Source organism: Myxine glutinosa, chromosome 5 (genome assembly GCF_964187855.1).
Source record: "Myxine glutinosa chromosome 5, kmMyxGlut1.1, whole genome shotgun sequence".
NCBI lineage: Eukaryota > Metazoa > Chordata > Myxini > Myxiniformes > Myxinidae > Myxine > Myxine glutinosa.
Window position 1 is genome coordinate 111,329,207 of NC_136265.1, and position 18,423 is coordinate 111,347,629.

Sequence of the window (18,423 nt, forward strand, 5' to 3'; positions counted from 1 at the left end):
ATTGAAGACGACGCTGCTAAAAAAAAATACACCGCTCTAACGCATAACCACGAGTTTAAACTACATTTACAACAAATATGAAAACTTTTTTCATATCACAATGTTAAACATAGAATATATAGAAGATAATGTTAAAAATAAATAAGCCCTATCTTCCAATGGTAAAAAAAATCCTTCAAAAAATTCCTGGATCGGGAATAATATCCTGAGCTTCACCAAAAACTAATCAATTCTTCCTTATCCCAAGGGCAATCATCCCACCAACATTCATCCAAATCCGTTCAGAACTTTTCCAGATATCTTGTTCACAAATACACGAACACACACACACACACGGACACGAGTGAATGCATTACTCCCTGGCGGGAGTAACAAGGGCAATCATCCCACCAACTTTCATCCAAATCCGTTCAGAACTTTTCCAGATATCTTGTTCACAAATACACGAACACACACACACACACACACACACACACACACACACACACACACACACACACACACAGACACGACTGAATGCATTACTCCCTGGCGGGAGTAAAAATAGATGCATGGCCACCCAGAGAGTCGGTCGACGTAGAGCAGATACGATTTTCCCGCGTGGGAAAACAAATCGGCAGATACCTCCTCGAACACACGCCGTGGTCGTGTATCGCTCATTAATGGTTCCTTCCGAAGGCCGGCCATTCGCTCCTGACACACAGGACACGAGCGAGTCAAGTTGGCAATATCGTTGTTGATATTTGGCCAATACACAGTCTGTCGAGCTCGGCGTTTTGTACGTTCCATGCCCTGATGCGAGTCGTGTAGTCGATTCAATACCTCCGTACGTGCTGCACGAGGTATGACAATGCGTTGACCGTAGAGTACGATGTCATAGTCATTTGACAGCTGATCACGTATCCCAAAGTAAGCCTAGAGGCGATGGTCCCACTCGCTACGGTTTGCTGAAAAGCCGGTATTTACTGCCTGAGCTAGTAAGCAGTATTCCTCATCGCGTCGTGCTTCCGCACGGAGTTTATCGAGCATAGGATCACGTAGATGATCTTGACTTCCATCATCGACGTTCGCTGCTGCCGCCAAGATGACTTGGTGTACGTGATGTTGAACGTGTATCTCCGCCTCCTCATCATCTGGCAATGGGCTATCCACTGGGTGGCATGATAGAGCGTCTGGGATGGCATGCTCGCATCCCTTCCTCCACGTTGCTGTAAACGTGTAGAAGACAATTTCTCCACGAGTCATTGCAGACGTGGGTTTTCGATAGCGTCCAAAGTGTAGGTGTTCAATATGGGTTCTAGCGGTTTGTGGTCGATGACAAGCTGAAATATGGGTAGGCCCAGTAGGTAATGACAGCATTTCTTCATGCCCCAAACGACAGCCAGGGCTTCGACCTCAATCATGGCATAACGAGAATCGACATCACTGAGATAACGAGACCCACACTGAACAAGTTTCCACAGATCGCCATGTTGCTGGAGCAATGCAAACCCTAGTCCATTGAGACGAGACGCATCGGTCTGTATCATCGTAGGTAACGAAGGGTCGAAGTGCGCAAGGACAGGTGGTGAGGTCAGAACACGCTTGGCAGCAAGAAATGCGCTGTCATGATCGGCAGTCAAATCAAAAACTGATCCCTTCTTCAGTAAACTGCGGAGAGGATCCGAAGCTGTCGAAATCTCAGTGGAAAAGCTATCCAACTGATGAACCAAACCAAGGAACGACCGTAAGTCGGTGATGTTGGTAGGTGTAGGAAAGTCTGCAATAGCACTTAGTTTCCCCGGATCCGATGCGACGCCATCGCGATTAATGATGTAGCCGCAAAATTTGACACTGTCCTGAGCGAAGTGAAATTTCTGTGGGTTCAATGTGATGCCATGTTCCCAACAACAGAGAAGTACATTCCGCACCTGTTGAACATGCTCATTGAATGTCGGTCCATATGTTAGCATATCATCGACGACCCTGACCGTATTTTGGATTCCCTCAAGAGCGATGTCACCTCTGTAACAATATTCGTCTCCCCTCGCGTTGAGGCCCATTGGAGCTCGCAAGTATTTGAACCGACCCCACGGTGTCATGAATACGGTAAGGGATTGCCTGGCCTCGTCCAGAGGAATTTGCCAGTATCCCTTGGTCGCATCATATACAGTATAGAAGCAAGCGTTCTTCACATGCGAGACTGCCTCAGTAGGTGTGATGAGAGGGTATACAGGGCGTTTGACGTGGCGGTTCAACATACGGAAATCCACGCACATGCGAATGCGACCATTAGGTTTCGGAGTAATCACAAGTGGGTGACACCAATCTGAAGGCTCGCTTCCCAATGGGGGAAATGACACCCTTGTTCACCATGTCGTCAAGTTCTGACTTAACCTGATCCCACCAAGCCACTGGTAGTGGACGTGCCTTCCTCAGCTGGAAAGGTACAGCATCATCCTTCAGGTTAATACACATGGCCCTGCCCTCCATAGGTCGAATGCTATAGTCTGTGGTGAAAACGTCTGCAAATTTGGCTATCAGATGATCATGAACCTGTGATCGTTGTTGCTGATTAGGTTCATCGCCAAAATCCCATGTGCTGGAGTTTGTTGAAGACACGGAATGCGAGTCATCATTGGATCGACTGACCATGTTATGTTGTACAGGCTGTGTTTTCTTTTTCAAATGTTCGAATGGTCTGCCACAATTGCACCACAAAAAGTCGTTCAACAAATAAAATGCCAGACAAGGTGTTCCGGACCCCATCACACACGTATACAGTCTCACAAACAGTTTTACCTCCATGACGGATACCAACGTGAAGAGTGCCCATGCACTTCATTGAAGCACCATCAGCGTTCACCACTCGGAGGTCGTCACCATCATCCAAGTTATCTGGATGCATGCCAAGTTGCTGCAGGTGTCCAGGACTGATGATAGTTGCCTCAGCTCCTGTGTCCGGGAGCGCCTCTAGGGTACCAATATAATCACCCTCGAAGTCGTGAAAGCGGGGTTCTATGAAAGCGGAGTTGCATCAAAGCGAGGTTGTATCAAAGCGTGTCCGATGAAAGCATGGTTGTATGAAAGCAAGGTTGTATCAAAGCTTGTCCGATGAAAGCAGAGTTGTATCAAAGCGGGGTTGTATCAAAGCAGGGTTGTATCAAAAATGGGGTTCTATGAAAGTGAGTTGCATCAAAGCGAGGTTGTATCGAAGCGTGTCCGATGAAAGCAGGGTTGTATGAAAGCAAGGATGTATTGAAGCGAGGTTGTATCAATGCTTGTCCGATGAAAGCGGGGTTTTATCAAAGCGGGGTTGTATCAAAATCGGGTTCTACGAAAGTGGGGTTGTAACAAAGCAGGGTTGCATCAAAGTGTGTCCGATGAAAGCGGATTTGCATCAAAGCGGGGTTGTATCAAAATCGGGTTCTACGAAAGTGGGGTTGCAACAAAGCAGGGTTGTAACAAAGCAGGGTTGCGTCAAAGTGTGTCCGATAAAAGCGGGGTTATATCAAAGCAGGAAGGCAGAGGAAACTGGTCATCACTGTCAGCAGTTATAATGTGTCAGTTCTAGTTTATGATATTTTTTTTACTTCTGGTAGAGATTCTCCCACCAAAACGACACAATAAGATTTTTATACTCGGTAACACGGCGTTTGTTCAAGAAGGAAAAACCCCTTGTAGTCTAGTAGGAAGACTAGGTCCCCCTGCACCCCCCGGAGATATACTTCTAATCAGTGTTTCTAGATTGGAAAAAATGTGTAGAAAATGACTAGCTATGGCCCCAAGCTGAAAAAATGTCCCACATACCATTTTTATGCAAATTACTGCTGCCATTATCAAAAAAACGATTTTTGACATATCTCAGCCAATATTGCAGATAATTGAAAAATGAAGGTGTCTAGACCCATGTTTTGAAGGGCATAGATCATGATAGAACTATTCATAACATGATTACATGTGTCTATGGTATACTAGTATGCTAATTAGTGCTTTATTTACAAAATAATCACAGTTTTACGAAATAATAGACTCATATTAAGGTCCGTCTACACAGACGTTAACACAAAGTTTTATTTTTCTAAATATTACAACTGTCAAAATAGTCCTAGCACTCAATGTGACCACTCTTCTCTTGCTTGTTTTAGATAAACATCATTAGCATTAGTGATTCTACACTGAGTCAGTCATCATCATTTTCATCGAAATCGTCAGAGTCAAACTCTTCTTCTCCTTCCTCTTCCTCCTCCTCTTCGTGCTCTCCTGTGTTCAGAAGATCCACCAGTGAGGTTGGTAGGATGGGACCACTGGACCACATTGGTTTCAACAGTCCTTCATCAGTCCTTATCCATCCTTGCTCCTCATAAGGTTTTGGCTTTTCGATGATAGGTTGATCGGCTCTTTTGTACAATGCTACGCGGTGGTTCACACGCTGGATGTGCGGCTTCAGGGCAGACTGGCATGGAGGAAGGCGAGCCAGATCAACCTTGGACTTGGATGTGAGGGTCTTTTCCTCTCCCACCATTTTTCGTAGCTCTCAGAGTGTCCAAGCCTGTGTAGTATTGTGGTGAGCTGTTTGCTTCGGAACAGGTGCCTTACAGTCACACAGAGGAGAATGTGCTTTGGTAACTTCCATTTTCCATCTGACACTGCACGGCACAGATCTTGTCCAATGGAGAAGACCAGACGCTTCACCTTTTCTGTCTCGATGCCCTCCTTGCCAGTCATTAGCACGCTGAGAAAGCGGACAAGGTCTGGAGGTAGGATGTCTTCAGGATTGAGCTCCATGTCTTCAGCTGTTGGTGGCCATGGTTGGTCTTTACACTCTCTGAAAGCCTGTAGAATACCCTGGCGAAGTTGGAGGGCAACATTTTGGTTCTTGTTTGTGCTTCCGAGTGTGAATGCTCGTGCGAGAGCATTGGAAACTGTTATGTTTGAGCTGTGCACAAGCCAGAAAGAAATGACATCACATTTGTCATGATCAACCTTCGTGAAGTGGATATGCTCCTTGATTGGGTCATTCTGTAGGCGTTTCAGTAGTTTCTCTGACCGATAATTTGAGTTCTCATATCCATTCAGTTTCAGTTCCTCGACATAGAGCAAGCGCAAGGAAGAAAGCTGTAGAACTTTATTCTGCTGGATGACCTGGGTTTGAATGTGTTCCAGTACTGAGTTGAATGCCTTTTCATGGGCGGCTGACATGCAAGCCTGCTCCTTTGGTGCTTCGGCTCTGTGAATCGCACGCTCATAGTTGTAGAATGCTGTGCGGAAAGCTTTAAAACATGACGGATGGTGTTTGGCCTCACATGCAAAGAGGTCTTTGTTTTTCACCTTTCGATGGAGTCGATAGAGACCCATTTTCTCAGCCCGTGTTTCGATTTGCTCCCATGCATTTTCTTTGTTTTTAAAGGATGGGAAGGTTGTAGGCCTCTCAGTATTGCGATGAGCATCTTTGGTCTCAACTTTCTCACAAAATATACACTCTGGCGGGAAGATGGGTTCAGCAGAACCTCCTGGTTTACGAGGAGAGTGATGCCATGATGAGGTTGATGGCCCTGGTTCTGTATCATCTCCCAGACGATGAAAGTGGCGGACAAAGTGCTTATAACACTTGCTGTGATATCCTACTCTTTCTAGGTCATCAGGAAGAGTTGCCGGGATCTGATCACATACTGATTGCATACGACATGGGGAGTCATGCGGTTGGTTGAGACGTCTATCCCGGATCTTTTGAAGCAGTTGCAGTTTTTCTGAAGCAGATCCTTTAATTTTACGGAGGGGCGTGAAATCCCCATGATCAGACATGGATGGTACATGAAGGATGCATGTAGGAGGAGAGCTTTGGGCTGCAGGTTCTACACTCCGTTTTCTTTTGGGCATGCTTGCTGTCGATGTCTACCATCACTGTTAAATGACAAATAAGAAATCACGAATGATGTTAAAAGTGCCTGTGAAAGGAGGCTCTGAGTTTTCAGTGAGGTAACAGAGGTTCTGAGTCATGTTCTACACTAGGGTACTTTTTAGCTGACTAAACCATGTTTAGTGGCATCAAAAGTTCTAATAGCTAAAACATCTAAATTCTTCCACACTAACGTTAGCTATCTAGGCCAATGAAACATTGTGCTAAGTTACTGTAGCTAGCTCAGCTGTCGTGCCTCTTTCTGGTTCAATTCATATACAGAAGTCAACAGATATGTCTCATGTTTGGCATTAACAAAAGTTTAAGTTACACCGACATTAGGAACATACTGTACATAGATGAGGCTAGCTTTAACGTTAGCTAACATGGTGCTAGCTGGCTCAGCTGTTATTCTGCCTGTTTATGATTTCATGCAGAAACTGAAGTCAAGAGTGTGAGTAACATTATAGTTAGCATCTTACCTGGCTAGATTGGAGGATGAATACCAAGAACAACACACAGATGGAATGGAAGACTGAACTTTCAACTGAGGTATTCAATAACATCAACGTTACCAATTGATACGAGCGCGCGACATTACCAATTGATACGAGCGCGCGAGCGCGCATGTTACATGGATGGAAATGTAAAATGGCAGCTATAGCAGCACTAATTTGGATCTCTAGTCTGTCATTTCTGCACTGTGATTGGATAACATAAAAAAATATGTTTGGGAGTTAACAGCAGGAGTTGGTAGATTTTACGTGGGCTGGGTGAGAAACCTTTAAATAAGCAAGTGAAAATCTCTCGCAATACAAAGTCAATGGTGGGAAGAAAAGTTGAGTGGTACCAATGTTACTGCCAATGTCCCGCCCCTATGCAAGACTCAGGAGCATCTTGTTGACATTTAACCTTGAAAATACCTGGGTTTAGACCCCTTATGTACCATGTTAAGTTATCTGCAGTATTAACGTATCCTTATCATTTGTAAAACTGATTATTTTGTAATTACAGCATTAATATGCATACTAGTATACCATAGACACATGTAATCATGTTATGAATAGTTCTATCATGATCTATGCCCTTCAAAACATGGGTCTAGACACCTTCATTTTTCAATTATCTGCAATATTGGCTGAGATATGTCAAAAATCGTTTTTTTGATAATGGCAGCAGTAATTTGCATAAAAATGGTATGTGGGACATTTTTTCAGCTTGGGGCCATAGCTAGTCATTTTCTACACATTTTTTCCAATCTAGAAACACTGATTAGAAGTATATCTCCGGGGGGTGCAGGGGGACCTAGTCTTCCTACTAGACTATTGGGGAGGGGACATATTATTAGCCCCCGTTGGACTTGGTCCGATACACGGGCTTATGGATGGGCTCTAGTCCATCCGTCCGTCCGCAACCATATCTTGGAGATATATGGACCGATTTTGTTCATACTTGGTACAATGACAATACATGATGGTGTACATAAGCACATCTTTTTTTGTGTGCGATCAAAGATGGCCAACTGGAGGCCATTTATTTGTTTAAAAAAAAACAAAAAAAAAAACTTCAGTATTGAACACGTCCTCACCTATTTCTCAGACATTAATTCACCGATTTTGTTCAAAATTAGCAAACAGATAATGAATGATGGCTTACATATGCTTGTCATTTTAAAATCCAGATCAGATCCAATATGGCCGCCTGGTGGCCATTTTGTTACTTAAACGTGTCTCCAACCATTAATTGACCATACATGGTCCAATTTTGTTCATACTTGGCAAAAGCAAAGTTGATGACGACATATACGTGCACCTTACTTTATTTTGCAATCAGATCAAAGATGGCTGACTGGTAGACTGGCGGCCATTTTAGTTGTAAAAATCCGGATATTGAACACGTCCTCAACCATTTCTCAGACATGCATTTACGGATCTTGCTCAAACTTGGCACACATCTTATTATAATAGAGCAAACATACAAAGTTATGTCGTTATGTCATCATGCATGTTGTTATGTATGTCGTTATGTTTATATGCGACGAAAACGTCTTCTTCTTCTTCTTCAAATCAAATTACCACCCTCTTAATTACGTTAACACTGCTGAGACCCCTCAGACCTTTGACGACCCTTTAATTCCCCCAAGACCCTTCAGACCACCAAGACCCCTGAAGACCCAAAATACCCTGAAGATCCCAAACACCCAAAATACCCTTCAAGGCCCTGAGGCTCAAAAAGACCCTGAATACCTAAAAACCCAAAAGACCACAAAGACCCAAAACACCCCGAAGACCCAAAACACCCAAAGACCCAAAACACCCCGAAGACCCAAAACACCCCGATGACCCAAAACACCCCGATGACCCAAAACACCCCGATGACCCAAAACACCCCGATGACCCAAAACACCCCGATGAACCAAAACACCCCAATGACCCAAAACACCCCGATGACCCAAAACACCCCGATGACCCAAAACACCCCGATGACCCAAAACACCCCGATGACCCAAAACACCCCGATGACCCAAAACACCCCGATGACCCAAAACACCCCGATGACCCAAAACACCCCGATGACACAAAACACCCCGATGACCCAAAGACCGAGAAGACCCAAAAGACTCCAAAGACCCAAAAGACCCCAAAAACCCAAAACACCCTGAAAACTCAAAACACCCTGAAGCCCCAAAAGACCCTGAAAACCCCAAGGAGCCCGAAGACCCAAAACACACCAAAGACCCAAAATACCCTTAAAGGCCCAGAGGATCCAAAAGACCCTGAAGACCCAAATGGCACAGAAGACATCGAAGACCCAAAATACCCCAAAGACCCAAAACACCCCTAAGACCCAAAACACCCAGGAGACCCAAAACACCCAGAAGACCCAAAACACCCCGAAGATCCAAAATGCCCCGAAGACCACAAACACCCCGAAGACCCCAAATGCCCCGAAGACCCAAAACACCCCGAATACCCAAAACACCCTGAATACCCAAAACACCCTGAAGACTCAAAATACCCAAAAGACCTAAAGGACCCCGTAGACCCACGAGACCCCAAAACACCATGAAGACCCCAAAGACCCTTAAAGACCATTTAGACCCAAAATACCCTGAAGTACCCCCCAAAGACTCTTAAAGATCCAGAGGAAACAAAAGAACCTTAAGACACAAAAGCCCCTGAAGACACTGAAGACCCCAAAGACCCAAAACACCCTTCAAGGCCCAGAGGATCTAAAAGACCCTGAAGACCCAAATGGCCCTGAAGACCCAAAACACCATGAAGACACAAAAGACACCGAAATGGTCAAAGATGCCTATCCCTCTGAAACGACGTGTGGTGAGGTGCGCGGAGTGCGCCGAGTCACGCTTGTATTAATGAATGAGGGCTTATATATGCACGTCATCTTTTTTCAAGATCAGATCCAAGATGGCCGACTGGTGGCCATTTTGCTACTTAAATGTGTCCCCAACCTGCATTTCTTGACAGCATGGACCGATTTTGTTAAAACGTGCCACAAAGTATACATATGCGAGAGTATACATATGCAGAAAATTTTGTTTTATTTTGCAATTCAACTAAAGATGGCCAACTGGCGGCCTTTAACTCTTCACAGCAAAATTACTAAAATCACAGGGGCTATTGTGGAGCTATGCTCTCACGATAAAGCCGGACAAAATGGACGACACCAGGAACGAAGTTTCACTGAGCTATTTATTTTAGCTCAACTCGAAAGAACTCAAAAGCACTGAATAGCCCATTAACACGGGTGGCAATTTATATCAAAAGTTCACCACACAAAAGCCACGCCTCTCAGGCGGGGCGTGGTATGCAAATAAGTCAGCCACGCCTCTCAACGGGGCGTGGTATGCAAATCGAGAGTCCGCCCGGGCAAGGCAAGTCCGGACACGTCCGGGTGAGTCCGGGCAAGTAACCACCGCCGGTTACGTCATCGGCCGGTGCAAGGTGATTGTGTCATGCTTCCGGTAACCGCTACATGCGCCCCCCCCCCAGAATTAACTTGCACCGGGAGAGTCAGTTTGAGGGGGGTCTTTATGACCCGGCCGAAACGACCCCTTGCGAGATTACAAAACAAAACTACAAAACTACAAATAAATACAAAACAATCACCAGAGATTTGAACACTGATAATAAAACAATTCCGGAAGCGGTCGAAGTTGGTGGTAAGGCTTCTTCTTCTTCTTCCTGAACGTCATCATTCTTAACTGAAAACCTGATGACCGGCACATTCAGCAGCATATATTCAACGAAAAGGTAAAATGATGATTTGACATTTGTGATGGATTCTGATTTGGATGTAATTGCTTTTCCATTATATTTGCCCTCATTTCAAACATGTTAATGTTTCTTTTTTGCTTCAGCAATGCCGGGTACTCCAGCTATAAACACTTGGATAGCTCATTCAGGGGTGTGGGGGACCGGGAGAGGGGCGTCAATTCTCCATGTAAATGTGTACCATGTAGCGCCAACTGGTGATGGTGGCAGAGGGTATTACAACTATTACAATTTCATTTTTTTACCTGTGCAACACTGAGGTAATGAAGCACTGTTTGCACGGGAAAATTTTTCCTCCTTCCCTTCCTGTATCCTCGTTGTATGAATCAAACCAACTGTGCAATAAATAGGTTGGATTGCCCAGAAGAATGGAGCACGTCGAGCCCTCATTGTGCATTTGCTGATCAAATCCAAACTCCAGAGATCATCACTCCAGAGCCTTTGAAGAACCTGAGGTCACCAACAGCACATGTGGGAGGTCGCAATCAGTAGCATGGTGAACATTCCCCAGAAAATCCTCAGCTTGTATGGAATCAAATTCAAGATTCTAAAAACTGCTCATTCGTCCAGTCCAAGTTATGTTCGCTCTTCCTGAGGTTAGTTACACTGGTCAAAGCTCTCAGTGTGTTCAGGTGAGAAATGGTCATATGGATGGTTGTAATCATCGCTGTCGGAGCCGTTGGGGGATAACGGTGTTAAATAGGGTCGACACGTTGGCAATGGTTGCTTCATAGGTATGTTGATGGCAATGTAGTCCTGGACTAGCCGAAAGAGGTCCAAAGGATTATCTAGGTTGAAAATTGCAGAAACGGGGCCTTGTGGGTTTGCCCGACCCAGTTCCACATAGAATATATCCTGGAAAACAAGGGCGAGATGCGTCAGAGCCAATGCCGACATCGAGTAGTTTAGAAGACCTTGACGAAGATGGAAAGAGTGGTGAGGAGCTCGTGAATAAGGCAGGGTGATAAAGGGAGGAGTAGAAAATGTGATGACGATACGAATTGCTTGTAGTTGTAACCTGGCGATGTCCAAAGCGCTTGATGATTTCGAAAGGCCAAGAAAACAAGCAGTGATGGTGAGGATCCGAGGTCAGAATTCTCAGGCCGTCTTGTTCAACTGACAGAACAAAATGTTGATGCTGCAGTTCCTTCAGGGCCTCTCCAGCACTCTCCAACCTCACCTGGAACTTGCCTTCTGCGTCATCAGACACATCACGTTACATCTCACCTGTTTGCTCGGCACAAGCAGAAAAAGTGTTTAACAAAACTAGGTACCTGTTTAGCGAAAACACACCGAAGGAAATGCATTTACACCTTAAATCATCATGTGGACCTCATTGAGTAAATACATTTCGATGAATTCATCACCTAAACATCCTTCCTGGTAATGAAATACAAACTCTCAAATCATCGACTGCATAAGAACATTTAAAAAAGGACACTCTTCCCAGCCAGCACGCACACCTGGGGCCAAGTTGGGAAACAGGTGCTGTGGGCTGATGTGGGCTTTGAACAGGGTCCTATATGGGTCCCAGGTGGGCCAAGCCAATGTTCATTTCAGAAGTTTTATAAATGGCAGCTATATATATCTTCTGTATACTGTATTGTATTATTTAAGAATCATATTAAAATCGAGTGCCTGCTGTTGTTTCAACTGTGAAAGCTGTTTTTATAACAACAACAAAAACAAATTAAGCGATATACATGTTACTGTGTCTATGTAAGTTAACACGCATGTTACTGTGTCTATGTAAGTTAACATGCATGTTATTGTGTCTATGTAAGTTAACACGCATGTCACTGTGTCTATGTAAGTTAACACGCATGTTACTGTGTCTATGTAAGTTAACATGCATGTTACTGTGTCTATGTAAGTTAACACGCACGAGAATTGACTTCTGTGGTTTGTGAGCGGAGTGAGGTGAATGATTATTCAGACGGAGTGACGTCAAGTCTCCTGTAATCCCACTTTTTTTTCTGGCGTAATCTCGCGAGATTAAATCTGAAATAATCATCATTGGCCCAAAAACGCTCACAAAATCCACCCATAACTTTGCCCTCAACATCGACGGTATCCCAGTATCCACCTCCCCTCTCATCCGGAATCTTGGCGTCATCTTTGACCAAACCCTCTCCTTCGACAAATACACTAAACAGATCACAAAGACAGCCTTCTTTCACCTGAAAAACATCGCCCGTCTCCGCTCATCCCTCTCCTCCACGGCTGCAGAAACCCTCATCCACGCCTTCATCACCTCCCGTCTGGACTACTGCAATAGCCTCCTCTATGGTTCACCCTCAACAATCACCAATAAACTCCAATACATTCAGAACTCCGCTGCCCGTCTACTCACCCATTCCCGGTCCCGTGACCACATCACCCCCGTCCTTTACAAGCTTCACTGGCTCCCCATCTCCCAGAGAATCCAGTACAAAATCCTCCTCTTGACCTACAAAGCCCTCCATAACCTGGCCCCATCCTACCTGGCTGACCTCCTCTCCAGACACACTCCCACCCGCAACCTCCGCTCTGCTGGTACCAACCTCCTGAGCCCCCCCCCCATCCGGACCAAATTCAGATCATGGGGGGACAGGGCCTTCTCCATCACTGCTCCCACCCTCTGGAACTCACTACCTCACACCATCAGAGACTCCTCCTCACTCACCACATTCAAAACATCACTCAAGACCCACCTGTTCAGCACTGCATTCAACATTCAACCCACAGCATTTAACCCCTGACTATCACTTCTCCTTCTCCCTCCTTTTGCTTTAAATATTTCCCTATTGATTCTTGTATTTTTGCAATTGTTGTTTTCATGTTTTGTTATGCATTATGTTTTGCACTCTGTCAAAGCGTCTTTGGGCTTCATGAAAAGCGCTATACAAAATAAATGCATTATTATTATTATTATTATTATTTACGGTGGGCGCCAAATCGGATCAAGGGACGTCAATGTTTACGGCTCACTTTGAAAACGGTACGACGGTGATATTTCCATTGGTGATTAACTCTGCGAATTGATCCTGATTTAAGTACAAGCGTGTACTACAGTAGCTGGCAGTCAACGTGTTATCATGACCAGTCAAAAACAGTCAAACAACAAACAACAGTATCATGACCAGTCAAACAACAGTTTTTAAACGTGAATTTGTTGTTGCCTGAAGTATCGATCAGACAGTCAACGTAAATTATACGCAACCACTTCGGCCCTTTTGAATGATCCGGCTTTGGAGGCACGGCCAGCGCAATCGTGTGTGTTTTGTGTCTGTCTGTGTGTGTGTCTGTATGCGTTTTTGTGTATGTGTGTGTGTGTGTGTGTGTGTGTGTTTGTTTCTGTCTGTGTGTGTTTGTGTCTGTCTGTGTGTGTGTCTGTGTGTCTGTCTGTGTGTGTGTCTGTGTGTCTGTCTGTGTGTGTGTGTCTGTCTATGTGTGTGTGTGTGTGTGTGTGTGTGTGTGTGTGTGTGTGTGTATGTCTGTGTATGTGTGTGTATGTGTGTGTGTGTGTGTATGTGTGTGTGTGTGTGTGTGTGTGTGTGTGTGTATGTCTGTGTATGTGTGTGTGTATGTGTGTGTGTGTAAGTGTGTGTGTGTGCGTGGCCATTTTTCTCAGGGATGGGTGAACGGATCTTATCTTTGTCAAACTTTCAGAGGTTCACACCCTTGGTATTCTAGAAGCAGGAATACTTCAGCAAGATGTTCCCAGACATTTCAAATACCACAGGAACACCATTGAATTGTTGAAGTATTTACCATTATTAGCTTGTTTGGACAGATCCAAGTTTGGATGTTCTTTAAGATCACTTCAAGATAAAAACCTCTCTAAAATACACTCCATTCGATATTTCTACTGACAGTAAAGCAGATGTGATGTTGCAGCTAATAATAATGGATTTAGTTACACCCTATCTACATTCACCTGAGGCCCAGGAAAAATCCATGTATATCCCATGCAAATACTATGTCCAGCCTATATGGGGTAGCTCACGAAAAGCCCATGCCCAGCCCACACGGGGTAGCCCACGAAAAGCCCATGCCCTGCCTATGTGGGCTAAACCAGTTGGCCCCCGGGTGGTGCCTATGGACAAATCCAGCTGGAGCATACTTGGGGGGGACACACTTGGGACCCACAAGGGCCCTCGCTGGACATGCTGGCTGGGTTGTCATGAAGAGGTGCACATTGTCCAGGCCTCAGATCCATTCAATCCACTGCCATATAAATGTTACGTAAGCAAAAGTGGTGAATTTTTAGCTGTTTCCTCCCCAACTTCTCATATCCCAAATTCAACAATTTTCCTTCTCTATTACACAAAGATGCCAAATCTCCTTCATATTCCTTCCCCCCCCCCCCCCCCTCACCCCACTCTACCATTTCCCCCTCAATATCACACTTCAATTCCCCCTCCATAATCACAATAAGATCCCTCCTCTATATCGCACTACTATTCCCCCCTCCATATCACACTACCATTCCCTCCTCTCCTCTATATCACACTACCATTCCCCCTCTCCTCTATATTACACCACCATTCCCCCTCTCCTCTATATTACACCACCATTCCCCCTCTCGATCACACTACCATTCCCCCTCTCCTCTATATTACACCACCATTCCCCCTCTCGATCACACTACCATTCCCCCTCTCCTCTATATTACACTACCATTCCCCCCTCTCCTCTATATTACACTACCATTCCCCCCTCTCCTCTATATTACACTACCATTCCCCCCTCTCCTCTATATTACACTACAATTCCCCCATCTATATCACACTACCATTCCCCCCTTTCCTCTCAATCACACTACCATTCCCCCTCTCTATCATACTACCATTCCGCCTCTCGATTATACTACCATACCCCTCTCTATCATACTACCATTCCCCCTCTCTATCATACCACCATTCCCCCTCTCTATCATACTACCATTCCCCCTCTCTATCATACTACCATTCCCCCTCTCCATCATACTACCATTCCCCCTCTCTATCATACTACCATTCCCCCTCTCTATCATACTACCATTCCCCCTCTCTATCATACTACCATTCCCCCTCTCTATCATACTACCATTCCCCCTCTCTATCATACTACCATTCCCCCTCTCTATCATACTACCATTCCCCCTCTCTATCACACAACCATTCCCCCTCACTATCATACTACCATTCCCCCTCGCTATCACACTACCATTCCCCCTCTGCATCATACTACCATTCACCCTCACTATCATACTACCATTCCCCCTCTCCATCACACTACCATTCCCCCTCTCCATCATACTACCATTCCCCCTCTCCATCACACTACCATTCCCCCTCTGCATCATACTACCATTCCCCCTCTGCATCATACTACCATTCACCCTCACTATCATACTACCATTCCCCCTCTCCATCACACTACCATTCCCCCCCTCTATCACACTACCATTCCCCCTCACTATCATACTACCATTCCCCCTCTCCATCATACTACCATTCCCCCTCACTATCATACTACCATTCCCCCTCTCTATCATACGACCATTCCCCCTCTCCATCACACTACCATTCCCCCTCTCTATCATACTACCATTCCCCCTCTCTATCATACTACCATTCCCCCTCTCCATCATACTACCATTCCCCCTCTCCATCATACTACCATTCCCCCTCTCCATCATACTACCATTCCCCCTCTCCATCATACTACCATTCCCCCTCTCCATCATACTACCATTCCCCCTCTCTATCATACTACCATTCCCCCTCTCTATCATACTACCATTCCCCCGCTGTCACACTACCATTCCCTGTCACTATCATACTACCATTCCCCCTCTCTATCATACTACCATTCCCCCTCTCTATCATACTACCATTCCCCCTCTCTATCATACTACCATTCCCCCTCTCTATCATACTACCATTCCTCCTCTCTATCATACTACCATTCCCCCTCCCTATCATACTACCATTCCCCCTCTCTATCATACTACCATTCCCCCTCACTATCATACTACCATTCCCCCTCTCTATCATACTACCATTCCCCCTCTCTATCATACTACCATTCCCTGTCACTATCATACTACCATTCCCCCTCTCTATCATACTACCATTCCCCCTCTCTATCATACTACCATTCCCCCTCTCTATCATACTACCATTCCCCCTCTCTATCATACTACCATTCCCTGTCACTATCATACTACCATTCCCCCTCCCTATCATACTACCATTCCCCCTCTCTATCATACTACCATTCCCCCTCACTATCATACTACCATTCCCCCTCTCTATCATACTACCATTCCCCCTCTCTATCATACTACCATTCCCTGTCACTATCATACTACCATTCCCCCTCTCTATCATACTACCATTCCCCCTCTCTATCATACTACCATTCCCCCTCTCTATCATACTACCATTCCCCCTCTCTATCATACTACCATTCCCCCTCTCTATCATACTACCATTCCCCCTCTCTATCATACTACCATTCCCCCTCTCTATCATACTACCATTCCCCCTCCCTATCATACTACCATTCCCCCTCTCTATCATACTACCATTCCCCCTCTCTATCATACTACCATTCCCCCTCTCTATCATACAACCATTCCCCCTCTCTATCATACAACCATTCCCCCTCTCTATCATACTACCATTCCCCCTCTCTATCATACTACCATTCCCCCTCTCTATCATACTACCATTCCCCCTCTGTCACACTACCATTCCCCCTCTGTCACACTACCATTCCCCGTCACTATCATACTACCATTCCCCCTCTCCATCATACTACCATTCCCCCTCGCTATCATACTACCATTCCCCCTCTCCATCACACTACCATTCCCCCTCTCCATCACACTACCATTCCCCCTCTCCATTACACTACCATTCCCCCTCTCCATCACACTACCATTCCCCCTCTCTATCATACTACCATTCCCCCTCTCCATCATACTACCATTCCCCCTCTCCATCATACGACCATTCCCCCTCTCTATCACACTACCATTCCCGCTCTCCATCATACTACCATTCCCCCTCTCCATCACACTACCATTCCCCCTCTCCATCACACTACCATTCCCCCTCTCCATCATACTACCATTCCCCCTCACTATCATACTACCATTCCCCCTCGCTGTCATACTACCATTCCCCCTCTCCATCACACTACCATTCCCCCTCTCTATCATACTACCATTCGCCCTCGCTATCATACTACCATTCCCCCTCTATCATACTACCATTCCCCCTCTCCATCACACTACCATTCCCCCTCCCTATCATACTACCATTCCCCCTCTCCATCATACTACCATTCCCCCTCTCTATCATACTACCATTCCCCCTCTCCATCACACTACCATTCCCCCTCTCTATCATACTACCATTCGCCCTTTCTATCATACTACCATTCCCCCTCTCCATCATACTACCATTCCCCCTTCTCTATCATACTACCATTCCCCCTCTCCATCATACTACCATTCCCCCTCGCTATCATACTACCATTCCCCCTCGCTATCATACTACCATTCCCCCTCTCCATCACACTACCATTCCCTGTCACTATCATACTACCATTCGCCCTTTCTATCATACTACCATTCGCCCTTTCTATCATACTACCATTCCCCCTCTCCATCACACTACCATTCCCCCTCTCTATCATACTACCATTCCCCCTCTCCATCATACTACCATTCCCCCTCTCCATCATACTACCATTCCCCCTCTCTATCACACTACCATTCCCGCTCTCCATCATACTACCATTCCCCCTCTCCATCACACTACCATTCCCCCTCTCCATCACACTACCATTCCCCCTCTCCATCATACTACCATTCCCCCTCGCTATCATACTACCATTCCCCCTCTCCATCACACTACCATTCCCCCTCTCCATCACACTACCATTCCCCCTCTCCATTACACTACCATTCCCCCTCTCCATCACACTACCATTCCCCCTCTCTATCACACTACCATTCCCCCTCTCTATCATACTACCATTCCCCCTCACTATAATACTACCATTCCCCCTCTCCATCATACTACCATTCCCCCTCTCCATCACACCACCATTCCCCCTCTCCATCACACTACCATTCCCCCTCTCCATCACACTACCATTCCCCCTCTCCATCATACTACCATTCCCCCTCTCTATCACACTACCATTCCCCCTCTCCATCATACTACCATACCCCCTCTCCATCACACTACCATTCCCCCTCTCCATCAT

General features: G+C 45.6%; 1 protein-coding gene across 1 annotated transcript in view; it reads right to left on the bottom strand.

The window, feature by feature from the left end:
* Positions 1-9,573: 9,573 nt before the first annotated feature.
* Positions 9,574-18,423, bottom strand: part of LOC137427250 (uncharacterized) — a 42,371-nt gene continuing 33,521 nt past the window's right edge. Inside the window, exons 5-6 of the mRNA XM_068116598.2 lie at positions 11,192-11,367; positions 9,574-11,028 (exon numbers count right to left, since the gene is read on the bottom strand). Coding sequence (XP_067972699.2) covers positions 10,771-11,028; positions 11,192-11,367 — 434 coding nt within the window. The 3' untranslated portion in view covers positions 9,574-10,770. The remainder of the gene's footprint in view (positions 11,029-11,191; positions 11,368-18,423) is intronic.